At 37.9% G+C, this 19,459-nt stretch overlaps 1 protein-coding gene across 7 annotated transcripts in view; it reads left to right on the forward strand.

Moving 5' to 3' along the window:
* The window catches only part of PCCA (propionyl-CoA carboxylase subunit alpha), a 424,770-nt gene that overhangs the window by 125,547 nt on the left and 279,764 nt on the right, over positions 1-19,459 (forward strand). For 6 of the 7 annotated variants that reach the window (XM_032246368.1, XM_032246373.1, XM_032246371.1 and 3 more), the window contains one exon: positions 11,555-11,591. In XM_032246368.1, coding sequence (XP_032102259.1) covers positions 11,555-11,591 — 37 coding nt within the window. Of the gene's footprint in view, positions 1-10,078; positions 10,083-11,554; positions 11,592-19,459 lie in introns of all 7 variants that reach the window. The other variant, XM_032246375.1, reaches the window with a different exon arrangement.

The following is a 19,459-nucleotide window of genomic DNA, read 5'->3' on the forward strand; positions in this document are numbered from 1 at the left end:
TTGTAATTCTCAAGTAATCATTTGGTATCAAGTATTTGCCTTTAACAAATTTAATTTTATCCAAGATTTCATTACCTTGATCTCAGGAACTTGAGAGCAGAGAGAAAGGCATGAACAGGAAGATATTGGAAGACGGGAATTGGGATTTATCTATTTATTTATTTATTTAAGCAATGATTAACATGCCACAGACCCTGATTTCAAAGATCTTAAAACCTCCTTCGGGAGGACTACAAGTATTGAGGGGACTGAATACATTTTGATAATGCTAAGCTCAAGGGGCAGGGGCCCATATAGGATGGGCATGTAACCTAGTTTTAGGGTGTCATTGCAGATTTTCCAGTGGAAGTGATAGCTAAGTGAAACCTGAAGTCTGAGTATTAGTGAGTTAGATAAAAAGTGAGATTGATGATAGACATAGCTGTAATGTCAGTGGAAACATCTTATTGAGAAAGCTTGGAGGTGAGAGACAGTGAGAACTCTGGAAAGCTGCAGATTTGTAGTATGAGGGTCTGCAGTAAGAAAGGGAGCTAGAGAGAAAAGTAGGATACAGATATGTATGGCCTTGAATGTGATGCAACTTATTTTGAAGGCTATTCTTGTGGTTTTGGGGGAGGGCCTCTGAATAATTTCATGCAGGAGAGTTAACATGACAGAATTGTAGCATTAGAAAACTCATTTTGGTTTGTTTTGTGGAAAATGCATCGGAGCAGAGCAAAACTTGAAGTTGGTAGACAAATTAGGATCCTCTTCTAATCCAGGCAAGTAAGTAACGGCAGACCCCTAAAATAAAGTATTGTATGCTGCAAAGTAGATAGTGTTGAGAAAGACGGTGGAAATTGAATCCATGGGATTATGTTATCTGTTCAATGTTAGGTGTGAAGTGGAGGGAAGGATCATTGATGATTGTACTACTGCATTTGGTTGTAGTACCTATGGGCACACCGGTTTTGGAAGAAATTCCTTTAATGTCTTTTAGTTCTAATTGTTCATTAAGAGGAAATAGTAATACACATTTACACCACAGAACAGAGTATGGTCATGTATTTGAATGAGTTTTGTAAATTAGGCAGTGTAGATTTAAAGTAGTAATTGTTTTTTATCACCTAATTAGCCAGATTTTAAAAACTGTAGTCTTGGTTTAGCAGAAGGAGGCAAATAACTGAAAAAGCTAGTGTAAAGGAAATCATTTTAAAAAGACCATAAAAACAAAAACCAAAAAGTTGGAGACAAGCTGTGTCTTAGCAATTAGAAAGTATAACATTAAACATTAGTATATTTGTTCCTGCTAAACCAAAAATAATTGATTTTCCTGATGATGACTCAAAGGCTTTATATATATATATATATTTTAAAAGACTCAATTGTGTCTACTATGCTGTTTTTACAATGATAGAAAAGTGTACTAAATTTTAGAAAGCTTTTTTTTTCCCTCTTTGAGACAGAGAGTCTCAGTCACCCAGGCTGGAGTGCAGTGGCATGATATTGGCTCACTGAAACCTCCACCTTCTGGTTTCTAGTGACTCTTGTTCCTGAACCTCTCAAATAGCTGGGTTTACATGTGTGTACCACCACACCTGGCTAATTTTTGTGTTTTTACTAGAGACAGGTTTTGTTATGTTGCCCAGGCCAGTCTAGAACTCCTGGCCTCAAGTGATTCACCTCATGGCCTCCCAAAGTACTAGAATTGCAGGCATGAGCCACTCTGCCTGGCCAAAAGATTTGAAAGTATATTAAAGAAGAAAGAGTCTTCTGCCTGACTTGGAGTTAACTAGATTATGTGGAAGCCAGAAAGCCATTCCTGAGCGTGGGATTGTTAAAAAGTTTCTGCTTTACTTTATGTATGAACGCAGAATAGTTTGAGGAGGGATTTTGGGGTACATATATAGCTCTTACCTATAGTGTCTTGAAACAAATTTTTTTTTTTTTTCCATAAACAGTCTCTGATTCCCTTCTAGAGCCAGCTGAAGAAAGTAAACTCCTAAGTGGCTTTCATATGAATGGGTAGCAGGATTCTCATCCACAGAGTAGAAAATTAAGGGTTGGTAAATAGGCAGTAGCAAGTGAGGACAGTGTCATCTGAATCGTGGATGGTAGTCAGTGTTGACACTAATACCAGTATAAAAATGTATGGGTTGTTTAGCATCTGGGGCGAATGATTCCAATTTGCCTATGTTTGCTGTAGTGTTTTCTGGGCTTTCCTCTGTTTTTCCCTGTTCACCCTAAATACTGAGTTGGTAGATTGTCTGATCCAGTGCATTGTGAGAGATGAAGTACATGTTTTTTCCAGTATTATAATGCCAGGATTAGTTCTATGTTATCTAGGTTCAGAAGATGAGTAATGCCACAGACTATAACAACTAAGGCCAGTCATGGAAAGTATCGACATGGTAGTTTGGGGTGATGGGCTGCCCATTTTCTCACAGTTACTAACCTTAATTAAGTGCCTACTGTGAGCCAGGTACTGTTCTAATGTGTTGCAGCCTTGACTGATTTCATCTTTTTAATAACCCTATGAGATAGATACTGTTATTATGTCCATTTTACACATGAGGAAACCGAATACCAGACAGACGCTCTAGTAATTTAGTTACAGTCACAGAGGCAATATTGGAGCCCACGCCTTCTGGTTTAGTACCTGTGCCCCCCCACTTTTATTTTTTGAAATGAAGTCTTGTTCTGTCACCCACACTGGAGTGCAGTGACACTATTTTGGCTCACTGCAATCCCCACCTCCCAAGTAGCTGGGATTACAGGCACACCCCCCATGCCCAGCTATTTTTTTTTTTTTTTTTTAGTAGAGATGGGATTTCAGCCTTATCTTGAACTCCTGACCTCAAGGGAGCCACCCGCCTTGGCCTCCCAAAGTTCTGGGATTACAGGCATGAGCCACCACTCCCGGCCAATGCCTGAGCTCTTAACTGCTAGATTTGGTTGCCCCACAGGCCATGCTCCAGGTATTAAGAAATAAATGAGGCTTGCAGAAAAGGCACCATATTTTTGTTAACTCTTTTTACGTTTTTCTGGTTGGGCTGGTTGATAGAGCCCACTTAATGTGAGTTGTGTTATAATAGGAATAAAATAAATGGGTACTGGTTTGCTTGGTTTCTTTCCTTTTTCTTTATTTCTTAAGCTGCTCTTTTGGAATTATATACTTAGTACTTTCCTGTAACTCTTTCCTCATCGGTGCTCAGAGGAGTTAAATAATTTCAGAACCTGAGTGTGCCTTCCTTCAGGATAAGCTGGGATTACAGAAAGAATACGGGGATGTTTGTCACTCAGAAGAATGGAATAGAAAGATATCCTTGGACCCTTCTTTTTCCTGCTTCCTGATTGGAAGCCATCAGGAATACGATCCTCTGAGCATTTTGGCTGACATGTTTTTAATTTTTTTGTATGCTTTTCTTTGTTTTCTCAATTGTATTACTTATGATATGAAAGTAAAAATATTGTAAACACTTCAAGTGAAAAATTTTTAAGGAAATGAATAGCATGAAATTTGTTTTATGCCTTCTGATGAAATTTTTATATTTGACTTTTTTCTTTCCAGACAGGATCGTGCTCTGTTGCACAGGCTGGATTGCAGTGGTGCACCTACCGCTCCCCAGTTCAAGCAATTCTCCTGCCTCATCCCACCAAGTAGCTGGGATTACAAGTGCATGCCACCATGCCTGGCTAATTTTTGTATTTTTAGTAGAGATGGGGGTGTTTCACCATGTTGACCAGGCTGGTCTTGAATTCCTGACCTCAGATAATCTGCCTCCCTCGGCCTCCCAAAATGCTGGGATTTATAGGTGTGAGCCACCGCACCTGGCGTATGTGTTTTTTCTTCCACTTTGGGGGGATTATTGTATTAGAAATTTTCTTTTAATAAATTATAGGATATTATTGAATATTATGTTAACAGAATCTATTGTTCTAAGTCCTTTCATATTTTCATGTATTGGGTGTCATGTAATTAATATATGTAAGAGCTGTCTTAAGAATATTCTAAAGAGTGTTAAGCAGAATCAGCCCCACTTTTTCTTCAAATATTGCCAAGCTGTATTTGTGAAGACATAATGTTGTTTTGTTTAAAATACATTTATTTTATATAAATAAAGAACAAAGGCCAGGTGCAGTGGCTCATGCCTGTAATCCTAGCACTTTGGGAGGCTAAGGTGGGTGGACCCCTTGAGGTCAGGAGTTCGAAACCAGCCTGGCCAACATGGTGAAACCTCATCTCTGCTAGAAATACATAAAAATTAATTATGTGTGGTGGCAGGTACCTGTAATTCCAGCTACTTGGGAGGCTGAGGCAGGAGAATCGCTTGAGCCTGGGAGGTGGAGGTGGCAGTGAGCCGAGATCACACCACTGCACTACAGCCTGGGCAACAGAGTCTCAAAGAACAAAGTATGTTTAATAAATAAAGTTTAACCTTTTACATTTTTATGAAATAAAGTTTAATATCTATACATTGAAACAAGCTGCTTTCTGCTATTTTGTAATATAGCTTAAACTTGTGGCTTTTCAATTTGAAAACTGATTGCCATGTAGAATTTGATTTTTTTCCCTAACGCAACACTTTACTTAAAAATCATAGAGTAGAACTGTATTTTTTTAGAAGAGCAGGTTTTATGAAACCTAAATTTCAAACTCTGAAAGTTGCATGATGTGGTGGAAGAGGTACTGGACTGAAGATTCTGAGACGGGTAAATATTGAGCATGGTTTTCCCCAATGCCAACAGTATTTCATTGAGTGTACCTTGTTTTTTTTGTTTTTTTGTTTTTGTTTTTGTTTTTTTTGAGACAGAGTCTCTGTCACCTAGGCTGAAGTGCAATGGCCTAATCTTGGCTCACTGCACCCTCCGCCTCCCAGGATAAAGTGATTCTCCTGCCTCAGCCTCCTTAATAGCTGGGATTACAGGCGCCCAACACCACGCCTGGCTAATTTTTGTATTTTTAGTAGTGACGGGGTTTTATCATGTTGATCAGGCTGGTCTTGAACTTCTGCCTTCATGATCCACCCGCCTCAGTCTCCCAAAGTGCTAGGATTACAGGCATGAGCCACGGCACCCGGCCTAGTGCACCTTGTTTTAAACTGAAGTAAAACCAAAGCCTGTCTTGTTCTTGAGTCCCTACTCTGAACCCCTGCCCTTGGATGTCAGTTAACTCACATATTAAACCCCTGCTCTGGAGATGAATAGTTCTGTTAGCATTTATGAGACTGTGTCTTATCCTAACATACTTAATTTTATGGGAGCTGATGAATAGTTGTTTATTCAGGAAGAAATAATGTATTGATCATGTTAATTTGCTAAATTCTGGGGATTTAGTAGAGATTAAGACAGCTAGTCATTGCCTTCATGGAGATTAAGTGTGACAGAGTTGTCAAAATTTCAGGGCATGGTATATGTGATCATACAGCCATGACACCTAGCCAGGTGTGGGAGGACTGGAAAGGCACCCTAATCAAAGTGGCAGACTGGGTGTGGTGGCTCATGCCTGTAATCCTAACACTTTGGGAAGCCAAGGTGGCGAGTCACCTGAGGTCAGGAGTTCGAGATCAGCCTGGCCAAAATGGTGAAACCCCATCTCTACTTAAAATACAAAAATTAGCCAGGTGTGGTGGTGTATGCCTGTAGTCCCAGCTACTCAGGAGGCTAAGGTATGAGAATTGCTTGAACCCAGGAGGCTGAGGTTGCAGTGAACCGAGATTGCACCACTGCACTCCAGCCTTGGTGACAGAGTCTGTCAAACAAACAAACAAATAAATAAATAAATAAATGAAAGTGGCTTTGGTTGAAACTGGAAGCATGCCACCCTGGACTCTGGGAGGAAGTGGTTATTTTCCTCTCACCTAGACTACTGCCTCCCAGCCTGACTCTTCAGACCCCTCTTGCCGCTCAAAGTGTTCATTTGTTTGTTCATTCCTTCATTTATTTTTCCAACAACTGTTGATTGAATAACAACTTGCCAGGCACTGTGCTCGGGATTCGAAATGCCTAACTTGAACCAGCTGGACAGAGGTTTCTGTCTTTATGGAGCTTACATTTTAAAGGGCTAGGGAGGTGCATGCTGAGTGTGGACAGTGCACATGGTAAGTAAGCAGATGCGATGCCAGAATTCTCCAGCCTGCAGCCAGAGTGAGCCCTTCATTTTCTTACTCTGAGGCTGTAGTTCAGTCTCTTTCATGTGGCTGTGAGGCCCTGCTTCCCCCTAGCCTCTCTCTTTAGGTCCCAGACAGTCTGTTTTTCACTATGCTTTTATTTGCTCCTTTCAGTCACCATGCCCTAGAAAGTTTTCAGGAATCTATTTTTGAATTAGAGATCCCCTGTTGTCACATGCCCTCTGTGAAATTTCTGCATAACATGCATCACATAATCATTCCTTAGCTGCTGCATCACCATATTTAAGGTTTGCCTTTTCCACCAGGCTGTAAATTACCTGTGGCCAAGGTGATGCCTTTCTTGTTCCATCCTGTGTCTTCAGGGCCCAGAATCAGGCCTATTGTAATAAGAGCTGGTTTGGTGAAAGGAGGTGAAAGGGGAGAGAATTCCTGGCTGAGCCTGGTTGAACTGAGGATGCTCAAGGCTGGGGAGACTTCCTGGGCGTTGGGCTACAGGGTAAGGTGCGAGATGAACAGGGGTGGTGAACAGGGGTGGGGCGGAGACTCATGCCTAGGCAGGCAGGATCAAGTATTAAAACCAGCCTAGGGAGTTCAAACTTGGTTTTGAGGCAATGGGACGTCATGAAAAGCTTAAGTGGATTGTGGGGAATCCTAGTTTGTTTTGATAACATTTAATGCTCTCGAAATCATTAATAATTAAAAAAGGAAAAAACAACTAAAGCCATGGCTGATTTAATTTTTAAACTATGAAAATGTGAAGTATGGAATTATGATTCTTATGGTAAAAAAGTTCAGTGTGTACCTAAGAGTGTACAATCTTAAATTTCCCTTTTCCTATAACTTCTAATCCTACCTTTTAAATTTATTTATTTATTTATTTTTAATATAGACAGGATATTCCGATGTTGCTCAGGTTGGTACTGAACTTCTGGGCTCAAGTGATCTTCCTGTCTGGGCGGGAGTTACCATGCCCAGGTCTCTAGCCTACTTTTGAGCAGTAATTTGGGTTTCTGTAGCTGTCTATGTATAAAACTTTCCTGTGCATCCAAATGTATATTTCTGTCTTAATGTAGGTAAGATCATACTCTGTATACTCCAACTTGCTACCCCCAGCCCCAGTATATATTTTATTTTGCTTATCTTTACAGTGTAAGAGTTATTCTCTTAAAACCTTATTGTCGTTCATCATTGCTGATCATAGAACCAAGGCATCTCAGACCCTGTACCAAATCCCATAAGGCCTGGCCAGAACAGGGCCATGCTGTCCGTGCCTCCTTATCTTGTGCTTTGCTGCTACTTTCTTACTGTGTTTCAGCTTTAGCTGCCTGATATTCTTTCCCTATTAAATTGCTTCCTCATCTAGGATTTTTGTATATGAGGTTCCCTCTGTCTAGTGTCTTTTCTCCCTGATCCTTCCATGGTAGCTAGGGGGTGTGTGTGTGTGTGTGTGTGTGTGTGTGTGTGTGTGTGTGTGTGTGTGTGTGTTATGCAATCCTCCTGCCTCAGCCTCCTAAGTAGCTGGGACAACCGGTCCCACCATATTTTTTTATAGAGACAAGGATCTTGCCATGTTGCCCAGGCTAGTCTCAAACCCCTAACCTCATGTGATCCTCCCATATTGGCCTCCCAAAGTGCTGGGATTACAGGTGTGAGCCACTGTGCCTGGCCTGGCTCGTTGTCTTTATCTTTAGGTATAAAATTTTATTCCAGAAGAGCCCTTTCTGAGCAGCCTGTCTGAAACAAGTTCTCCCTAGTATTCTTGCCTTAGTTTTCTTTGTTTCGGTGTAACGTTTATTTTACATATCAATTGATTTTTTTTTTTTTTTCTGTTTCTCTCATTAGTTTGTAATAAGCTCCATGAGGGCAGAAACTCTATTTCATGTAGTGTTGCTGGGTAGATATTTATTGAATTAATGTATAAGTAGAAGAATAAGAACATATAGATCAACTACATTCTTTTTAAAGGCTAATATTTCATTTTATGGATGTACCAGTCCCTTATTGAAAGCCTCTAAAATTATTTTTCAGAATTTTTTTCTTATCAAAACACCACCAATGAATTTAAAATAATGAATTTCTTTATATTTCTCTCTGTGTCCATGCATGTGGTTATATCTGTAGAATGACTTCCCAGGAGTAAAATTTCAGGAACAAAACTTCAAACTTTTGATAGATACTGACAATTTCTCTCTCTCTCTCTCTCTCTCTCTCTCTCTCTCTCTCTCTCTGTGTGTGTGTGTGTGTGTGTTTTCTTTTTGAGACAGAATGTCCCTCTGTCATTCAGACTGGAGTGCAGTGGTGCAATCTTGGCTCACGGCAACCTCTGCTTCCTGGGTTCAAGCAGTTTTCCTGACTCAGCCTCCCGAGTAGCTGGGAGTGCCTGCTGCCACACGCAGCTAATTTTTGTATTTTTAGTAGAGATGGAGTTTCACCATGTTGGCCAGGCTGGTCTCGAACTCCTGACTTCAAGTGATCTGCCCACCTTAGCCTCCCAGAGTGCTGGGATTACAGCTGTGAGCCACTGTGCCTGTCTGACAATTTCTTTTAAAAAAGATTGCACTGGCTGGGTGCGGTGGCTCACAGCTGTAATCCCAGCACTTTGGGAGGCCAAGGCGAGTGGATCACCTGAGGTCAGGAGTTCCAGACCATCCTTACCAACATGGAGAAACCCTGTTTCTACTAAAAATACAAAAAAAAAAAAAAAAAAAAAAGCTGGACGTGATGACTCATGCCTGTAATCCCAGCTACTTGGGAGGCTGAGGCAGGAGAATCACTTGAATCTGGCAGGTGGAGGTTGTGGTGAGTCAGGATCGCGACATTGCACTACAGCCTGGGCAACAAGAGCAAAACTTCATATTTAACTTTGTCATCCTGGCCGTTATCAGATTTTAATTTGCTAGATGAAAAGTGAGATCTCATTGTTTTAATTTGTATTTCTGTAAATATGACCAAGGCTGAGCATAGATATTATTCTTTTGGAACTGTTTTTATGTGAACTTTTAATTTAATCTTTTGCCCATTTTTGGTGATGATTTTTGGTCTTTTTTTAGTTGATTCAGAGTTTTATTAAACAAATTTAAACTTATGATGTTATTGGGAAACTTTATGGTGTGATGTCACTTAGTGCCAGTGAATTTGGAGCTATATAGGGCTTTTTATCTCTTCAAAAGTAATTTTGTAGAGCCGGATAATAAAACTTTATGTTCTGAAAGACCATATTGGAGCTGAATGTATAATATTTAGTAGTTTATTACTGAACGAGTAATAGAGCTTTTAATTTTAAATGTCCAGTGCATAATAGGTCCTCAGTAAAATATTTTTGGATGAATGAGCGACAAGTGAAAAGTTAACTTTTAAGGCAGTTTGGTTTTATTTGAAAGTTGATTTAGTAGAATTTGATTTTCATAGTAAGAAAACTTAAGCATACTCTTAAGTTGAAAGATAGGATTGCTTTGTGGCATTCTATGGAAGTGTTGGTTTTGTGACAGTGGAATTTTTAGTTTGCTATGTGAGAGATAGATATGGCTTTATATATCCACGCACACAACTATAACACTTATATACAAATAAGGGACAAAATATGGCTAATGAATTTTTGACTTACCTTTTAAAACTTGCCTGTTCTCTGAAGCGATAAACTTTTTAGATAGCAGGTTATTTTCTTTCATCACATTGGAAAGAAAAGAAATGTTAAAGTTTCCTTCTAGGTTTATTATAATCCAGTCTTCATCAGCCATCATTCTTCCTGTATTTTGTTCAAGAGGCACTAATTGTTCGCATTTGGCAGGTTTAACACTTCCTGACAGAGAGGCTATTAAGGGGAAGTATTCTCCAATAACTGTCACTGGCTGGAACAAAGAACCTTCCAACTCAATGTGTGGAAACCACTAACATTCTTAAATGACCCTTTTCATGGATTTTTATCCCTTTAAGCTAAAATTTGGAGAATGTAGGGTCAGCGAAAACAGCAAGGTGTAATAAAGCAGTAAACCTTGATTTTAGAAGGCGTAGGGTGGGAGGTATAGATTTATCTCTGACTTGAAAACAATTGTTACTTGGAAAATCTCATTAGCAGATGTGACTGCTTGGAGTAAAAAAAACTTAAAACTGATGTTGCTTTCAGGACCGCTTTGAACTTAACAAGCACCTATTTGTGGAGCAGACTGGCTAATGAAAGGAAATTAAATTTTTCTGACAACTTCCCCTGCCAACCTCCTTATTCAGGGGATGTTATTAGGTACTGAAGACCTTTAAGGAAGATTTTTTTTTTATTAGACATAAGTGAACCAGTTATAAACATCCCCCTTCTCCCCAATTTCTGGGAGGATTCTGACATGGTTGTTCTACATTTTAAATGTATTAGCTTAAAAGCTTAGCAAACACTGGGCTTCACTTCAGCATATTTAGTCATTTTCTAAAAATGTAGTCACACTTACCAGCTGTGGTTTCAAAACAATATTGTCTGTCAGTCTTTGTGGTACTTTAGTTTGTGTCACTGAATTACATTTACACACACATGCACACACACACACACACACACACACACAGGAAGAAGGGTTAGATTTAAATATTATCTTTATTGTTATTTGGGGAAATGTTTCAGGAGTGTCCTGCGTTGGATGTATTAGGTGTGGGTTAATGATCAGTGAAATTAGTAAGATTCAAGGGAATTTTTTGTCTTTTCAGCTTCTTAGAGGTAGAAGTGGCATTGGTTAATATTTAGCAATAACTAATCCTTAAATGGATACACTCTTACCTCTTACTGTTTAGGAAGGCATTTTCTTTCTTTGGCTTTTTGGAGTTTTTTTCTTCAATAGTTGGTTCATTGAAATTAAAGTTTTAATTTATGTAACAAGGTACAATTGTAGAGATAAAATATATACCTTAAAAAAAGACAAAAGAAAAAATAGAACAGAAAAGGTAATGTAGATTACCAAAGGGATTTTTGGGAACAATTTGTAATTCCTGTGGGTACTGGAAATTACCTTTATATTTCTGGAAAATCAATCAACTACTCCCAAACAATAGAGAATCAACTCCCCCTGCTGACAGAATCTAGGAAAACATGACACATAATATCAGACAGAAACAAGCTGGCTGCGGACAAGCTTTAATGACCTGATTTATGATTCAGTATTGATTGTAAACATCTAAATTCTGCCGTTAAATTCCGGCAACTGCACCAAATCATTGGCAATTCTGGTAGTGCTTCCTGCCAGCTCATTTCAACTGCTTTGAGTTTCTTAATATAATAATGATGAGGTAGAATTTACATTCCACTTATGGTATTAATTTTACATTTCTCTGAATGAAAAGGGTTAGAAGGTTGTAAAATTGAACATTAAATGAATCGGAGGAGACAGTAGTGCAATATATGACTGCCCTAAAGACATTGTGCAATGCCTCATGGGATTAATGTTGAGTCTCATTTCCTGCTTTTACAGGATGCAGAAGAAGCTGTCAGAATTGCAAGGGAAATTGGTAAGTCCTTAAATTAACTTTGGTAGGATTTCTGTGTCTTTCAGTAGACATGGTTGAGTCAACATGTAATAAGTAATTCCCATAGAGCAAATAATATTTTAATAGTTTTAGTTTTGATTACTTGTTGCTCTGGAAGAATTTATCAGTTGAATTACCAAATTCTATTATTAAAGGAGACTTTAAAGAGTAATTTGACCTTAACTATAAATAGCTCTTTTGTAAGATGAAATCACAGGCCAATTCAAAGAAGGAATTGTCTTAAGAATTCTTAAGATTGGATATAAGTTTAATGTCAATTTATATGTACATAGTTGAATGTGGCTTGTTAAAATTAAGGACATTTGGATTAAAATGAAGATACCACATTTGACATAGTTCTTTTAAGTTTTTGCCTGTTTCTAAGATGTTAGGTATCAGCTTAATCTTGCTAGATGGGAAAGATAAAATAGGGAAATTAAAACTGAATGTTCTGAATTGTAATAATAGGTAGACTGGAGGACTTTTTAGTGGCTGTTTTACATATACTTGTATTTGGGCAGTGTTTCCCAACTTTTTAATTTTAAAAATATTCTTGGTACTCATGAGAACTATTTTTGGTATATGCTAATTGAGAAAATGTGTAAGGGCACGCTATTATGGATTAACAATGTTGTTAAATGGCCAGGCGTGGTGGCTCACGCCTGTAATCCTAGCACTTTGGGAGGCCCAGGCGGGCAGATCACGACGTCAAGAGATCGAGACCATCCTGGCCAACATGGTGAAACTCTTGTCTCTACTAAAAATACAAAAATTAGCTGGGCGTGGTGGTGCATGCCTGTAGTCCTAGCTATTCGGGAGGCTGAGGCAGGAGAATTGCTTGAACCCAGGAGGCGGAGATTGCAGTGAGCCAAGATTGCACCACTGCACTCCAGCCTGGTGCCTAGCGACAGAATGAGACTTTGTCTCAAAAAAAAAAATTTGTTAAATAACTTTACAGGTTTAAAATCAAGTCAGTGATTGTATATATTTAACAGAAATTTGCACAGAGGTGAAAGAAATTGGGTAATGCTTGTAGTCAGCAATCCCAGCATCTTCTCGGCATTCCTGCACTCCTCAGTCCAAGCGTCTCAGCACACCACTCAAACATTTCTGTAGGCCTGTTTTCTCATTAAGACTATTTAGATCTATTTTCTGCCCTAAGAGAGCATTTGATTTGGTAGAGTTTATATAGTTGTGATACATAGAAATATCTTATTGGTCTGGAAGTGATCGCTTCTACTAATAAGTGTATTCTTTGCAAATGGGACAATCTAGCTTAGCAGTTCTTTAATGACCTGAAAAGCAGCTTGGCTTATTGCAACCTCGCTTCTAGTTGGTTCTGTCTAAGTTATTTGGACTTTACTCATCATTAGTTGTGTTTTGTTGTTTGCTTTGCAAAAATCTGTCTTACTGCTAAAGATCCTGGATTTAAGACCAGACCATAGAAAATCCTATGTTATCTGACAGCCTCATCTCTTTATTAATTTTTTTTCAGAATCATCAACATTTCAAAAAAAACATTTCAGTATTTCATAGGAACATTTGTGAGACTGCTAAATAAATTGGACTGTGTGGAACTGATTCTGTGATTTCTTTGTTGAGAAAAATCAAGTTTCTGTCCATGGTTTGAAACCACTGGTGTTCCTCATTGCCTGAGAGGCATATAATATACCTACTGGCTTTTGAGGATAGTTTTCTAAAATAGTTTAATTTCATCCTGTCAGATGCCTTTACATTTAGAAAGCCCCTTTTCTAGTTCTAGTTTAGGTATTATTGGCCTCATTGGATATAATACTATTATCATAATAGTATCTACATAAAAAAGGACAATATTTAGAGAAACTTAGGGAAATTAAAAAAAGGGATTAGAGGCTGGACATGGTGGCTCATACCTGTAATCCCAGCACTGTGGGAGGCTGAAGTGGGTGGATCACAAGGTTAGGAGTTCAAGACCAGCCTGGCCAACATGGTGAAACCCCGTCTCTATTAAAAATACAAAAATTAGCTGGGTGTAGTGGTATGCACCTGTAGTTCAAGCTGCTCTGGAGACTGAGGCAGGAGAATTGCTTGAACTCAGGAGGCAGAGTTTGCAGTGAGCTGAGATCGCGCCATTGCACTCCAGCCTGGGTGACAGCAAGACTCCATCTCATAAAAAAGAAAAAAAAAAAAAAGGATTAGAAGAAAATCTACAGTTACACCACAGTGCCACATTTTGAATGGTGAATCTTGGACTCATTAGCATTCCATTGGTGTAAATGGCAGGTTGTGGATTGCTTTGCTTGGTTTCATGCCTTTTCTTCCACTTTTTTTTTTTTGAGACAGAGTTTTCACTCTTGTTGCCCAGGCTTGAGTGCAGTGGCTCGATCGCTGCTCACTGCAACCCCTGCCTCCTGGGTTCAAGCGATTCTCCTGCCTTTGCCTCCCAAGTAGCTGGGATTACAGGCACGCACCACCATGCCCAGCTAATTTTTTTTGTTTTGTATTCTTAGTAGAGTCAGGGGTTTTACCATGTTGGGCAGGCTGGTCTTGAACTCCTGACCTCAGGTGATCTGCCCACCTCAGCCTCCCAAAGTGCCGGGATTATAGGTGTGAGCCAACACACCTGGCCATCTTCCCCTTTTGTTATAACCTGTGGTCTTTAAGATAACCAGTTCATCATGATGGACCTCTCTCTAACCAGTTCTCATTGCTTTGCTTTCCTCCCTCAATATTTTAATGCTGTGCTTTAACTCCTTTTCATTTTTTATTTTTTCCTACTGAGGTTATCTAATCTAATCTAAGGTCTCATTTCTTTGTACTTGGGTACATCCTGTATGACTCCTTCCTCTTTCCCATCTTTCTTATAGTTCTTCCCCAATTACTCTCTCTCACTTGTGAAATAAATGATAGCAATCATGGCTATTAAGTATAAGAGTACTAGTGTTTTGCTTATACTGAAAGAAAGGGAAGCTGTAAAATACGAGGTAAAATAAAATATAAAGAACTAGGGTCATCAGCTCTTATAAAGCTTTTGGAATTTCCCTGAAACTTTCTTCTGAATCACCCCAGAAGCCTTGCATAAAATCTTTTCCTTGAAGTGCTAGTTTCTAAAATACATTATGTTTTATTAAAGTCTGTTGGCTTTCTGTATTGCTTGATATTTTATAAGTTTTTTACTACTGATTTTATTGAGATATATCACATTTTAACTATGGTTATGATTTCATGGGAAAATGTGTTTCTAGTTCTAAACAACTGAATTATAATTAAACCTTTGAACCTATCCATTTGTAAGTTGTTGATTGTTCATGTATTATACCTATTCATAGATTTCTCTCTTTTACTTCTTTCTGTGTTATGTGATGAAAATGAAATTCATCCAGTTTTATGTGATTTCTTCTTCTCTCATGTGTTTGCTTTTCTTCTGGAAACATGAATCTATGCTGCCAAAGTAGGAAACTCCCTGCATTGAGCATTGATGAATTAGTGCCCTTCATATAATGGTAGCTCCAGTTTAAAAAGCATTTCTTCCTTAGGCCAGACACTTTGGAAATGTTGTTTCTAATGCTAATTCTTGGGTTTAATTATTTTCATTTACACTTAAGGAAACTAATGATTGGGAATGGTAAGTAATTTGCTCAAGGTCAGGAACTACTGAGTGGTGGACGCTGGTTTAAATTCAGGTTTATTTGGTTCCAAAGACCACAGACTTTTTATTATACTTTGTCTAAACTAATGGGATTAGAGTATAGCAGCTAAAATTGGAGCGACTGCTTTGTGTGAAATACTGTAAGGTACTTAAGTGTGTTATATGTGGAATTGAAGAAGCAGACAGTCTCCTATCCTTGACGAGGTGAGAGACTGTTAAGACTTAATATGTTACTTGTATGTATTTGTTTTTTGGACTACCTGGTTTTCCTCATTCTTGTTCCTGATTTTTTCTTTGGACCTATCTAAGTTTAGAGATACAGAGCTATTGATCTTCAGTTTGTCTTTAACCTCAGTGATAGACAGCAGTAATCAGTGAGCCTGGTTTCTGTTGAAGTTTGATCTTTTTACTGGACCAAAGGTCCTTAATACAATCAAGTCAAAATTGATTTGTGAAAGGAAAAGAAATTGTAAATCCAAAACCTGTCTTTTAACAACTTCCAGATTATTCAGATTCTTTTCCTTTGCTTGTCTTTCTCACAATCACAAATCATGCCCAGTTAAATAAAAACTTTTTTTTGATCCCCAAGTCTACCATACTACAAACTACTTCTCCCAGAATTTCCACATCTCAGTAAATGCCACCCCTTTCGTCAGGCCAAAACTCATAGTTTCTCCTGGATGCCTCTTTTTCTCATCATCCTTTGTAAATACATCGATAGGTATTGTCAGTTCATCGTTCAAAATACGTCTTATATACACCATCTTCATTACCACCACTCTCCTCCAAACTACTGTCTTTTATGGGGACTATGGCAATAGTTTCTTTACTTCTTTTCTTAAACACTTCACTTAACCGATAGCAGCGAGATATTTAAAATCTTTAAACAAGGACACATTTCATCTCATCCCAGCTCATTTCTGTCTTAAATTCTGTGATGACGCCATTGAACTTAGTTAAAAATCACAATTCTTTATCCCCATGGGATTTGACACCTCCCTTTCTCTATAGTCTTATTTTATACTACTCCCTTCTTTGCCTACTATACTTCAGTCACATTGGCTTACTTGAACACAGAACATTTCAGGGCCTTAGGATAAGTCTTTTTTTTCTTTTACAGGGTGAAGGGAGATGGTGGGACCTAGAAGACTCTTGCTGATGTCTTCACATAAATAGCTCCCTGCTGTCTTTTATATCTTAGCCCGAATATCATGTCTTCAAGAAAAGATGCTCTAATACTGCCACCCAGTCATTCTGTCTTACAACTATTTTCTGAATTTCTGCATAGTATTCATGACTTGCAGATATTTTTCTTATTCATTAACTTTTCCCAAATATTTTATTTTGAAAAATTTCAATCATACAGTATTTGGAAAGAATTTTTTACAGTTTATACCTGTATAGCCAACACCAAGATCCCACTATTAATCTTTTTCTAGATTTGCTTTATCACTTATCTGTTAATATACTAATCCATTTTATTTTTGTTGCATTTCAGAGTAAATTGCACAACCAGTATATGTTCCATTAAATACTTCAACATGTGTGTTATTAATTGAATTCAGTATTTGTATACAGTTTTGTTATTTTGATGCCAAATTTGCACACAATATAATGTGAACAAATCTCAAGTCTCTATTTGTTGATTTTGACATATGCATGTATATAACTTGGAACCCCACCAAGATGCTGAACACACTGTTACCCTAGAGAGTTCCCACATGATCCTTCCAAGTCAGGTCTTACCCACCCCTTGGCCCTGGTGGTAACCTGTTCAGATTTTTCTACTAAAGATTTGATTTTTAAAAATCAAGATAAATTTTTAATACTATAGAATTCAACATTTCAAAGTGCACAAATCAGTGATTTTTGATATGTCTACAGGGTTTGTAATTGTAATCACTATCTAATTTTAGAACATCTTCATTATTCCCCAAAGTAACTCTGTACTCATTAGTATTTACTTCTTATTTTCCTTTCATCCAGTTCCTGACAGCCATTAATTTACTTTCTGTCTCTATGGTACTTATTCCGGGGATATTTCATATAAATGGAATCATGACATATGGACTTTTGTGTCTGGTTTCTTTCACATAGAATAGTGTTTTTAAGGTTCATCCATGTTCTGCCATTTATTCCTTTTTACAGTTAGATAATTCTCCATTGTATGTGCATATCACATTTTGTTTATTTTTTATTTTTTTGAGATAGGGTCTTGCTCTGTTGCCCAGGATAGAGTACAGTGGTGTGATCCCAGCTCACTGCAGCTTCGATCTCCTGGGCTCTAGTAATCTTCCTGCCTCACCCTCCTGAGTAGCTGGGACTACAGATGTGTGCCACCATGCCCGACATATTTTTGTATTTTTTTTTTGTAGAAATGGGGTTTTACCATGTCACCTAGGCTGGTCTTGAGTTCCTGGGCTCAAGCGATCCACCCACACTGGCCTCTAAGAGTGCTGGGATTATAGGCATCAGCCACTGTGCCTGGCCTTGTTTATCTGTTTATTCATCTATAGATGGCCATTTGGATTGGTTTTACCTCTTGGCTATTGTAAATGGTACTGCTATGAACATTTACGTCTATGTATTTGTTTGAATACCTGTTGTCAATTATTTTGGGTATATTCTTAGAAGTGAAATTGCTGGGTTATATGGTAATTCTATGTGTAACATTTTGAGATACTAGCAAATTATTCTCCATGGTGGCTTTCCCATTTTATGTTTCTACCAAGAATGTATAAGGGTTTCAATCTCTTCATATCCTTACCAACATTTGTTTCTTTCTTTTATAAGGAAAACTATTGCCAGCTTAGTGTGTGTGTAGAGTAATATCTTATTGTGGCAGAAGAACGAATGGATAAAATAAATATGACCCAACTATATGCTACCTATAAGAAACTCACTTTAGATGCAGACACAAATAGGTTGAAAATGAAAGGATGGAAAAAGATATCCCATGAAAATGGTAACCAAAAGAGAGTTGGGGTGGCATGCTAATGTCAGACAAAATAAACCTTAAGTCCAAAACTGTTATAAGAGACAAAGAAGGTCATTATGTATTGATTAACAATTATAAATATATATGCACCAGAAAATAGAGCCCTAAAATATTTCAGATAAACATTGACAGAATTGAAGGGAGAAACAGACTGATTCTTCAGTAATAGTTGGAGACTTTAATAGCACACTGTAAGTGATGGATATAACATCTAGAGAAACCAGTAAGGGAGGGAATAGAGGACTTGAACAGCACTATATGCTAATTAGATTTTATGGATATATACTGACCATTCTACCCAATAACAATATAATGCACATTTTTCTCCAGCAACTATTAAAGGAAAGGGGGAAGGAGTGATGATTGAGTTAAAATAATTGTTAAGAAGAAAATATAATAACAGGAGCAATATCTCATAAAGTGTTGAACTTCACTTACAATGTTTCCAAGACTTCGTTTGATATAGAAATATTTTACCCAACATGTACTGATTTATATTGATGGATTGCTGTTTTCTTAAAACAGTATAGGATTCTCTGCAATACATAAATTTTATTTTATTTTTTTGCAAATGATTGCTTTATATTAATTTGGTTATTTTATAGTAAAATTTTTGTTGTTGTGGTGGTGGTTTTTTTTTTGAGACAGAGTCTCATTCTGTTGCTCAGGCTGGAGAGCAGTGGCACAATCTCAGCTCACTGCCTCCCGAGTTCAAATGATTCACCTGCCTCAGCCCCCAAGTAGCTGGGACTACAGTCACATACCAGCACACCTGGCTAATTTTTGTATTTTTAGTAGAGACAAGGTTTCACCATGCTGGCCAGGCTAGTCTCAGTCTCCTGACCTCAAGTGATCCACCTGTCTCGGCCTCCTGAAGTGCTGGGATTATAGGTGTGAGCCACCTCATCTGTCTGGTTACTATTTTATAATAAAATTGACCATGAGTGAGTTTTCTTTGTATTTATAATATTTAATGCTTGTTATAGAGTATATATTCAGCAAGGGGTTATTTGGTGACTGAATCAAAATAAAAATTTGTGTGTTTGTGTGTGTATATATACGTGTATGTGTGTATAGAAATGAATTAAGCAATCACATATTTTGAAGTTCTTTTATAATATTTATAAACCAGAATTTGACTGTAATTTTCTCCCTTTCCCTGCTTAATCTTCAATTTTATAATAGAAATACCTGGAAAAAAGAAGGAATATTAAGCAAAACATG

This window comes from Sapajus apella, unplaced genomic scaffold (genome assembly GCF_009761245.1).
Source record: "Sapajus apella isolate SASKATOON/1434 unplaced genomic scaffold, GSC_monkey_1.0 scaffold60, whole genome shotgun sequence".
Classification (NCBI taxonomy): Eukaryota; Metazoa; Chordata; class Mammalia; order Primates; family Cebidae; genus Sapajus; species Sapajus apella.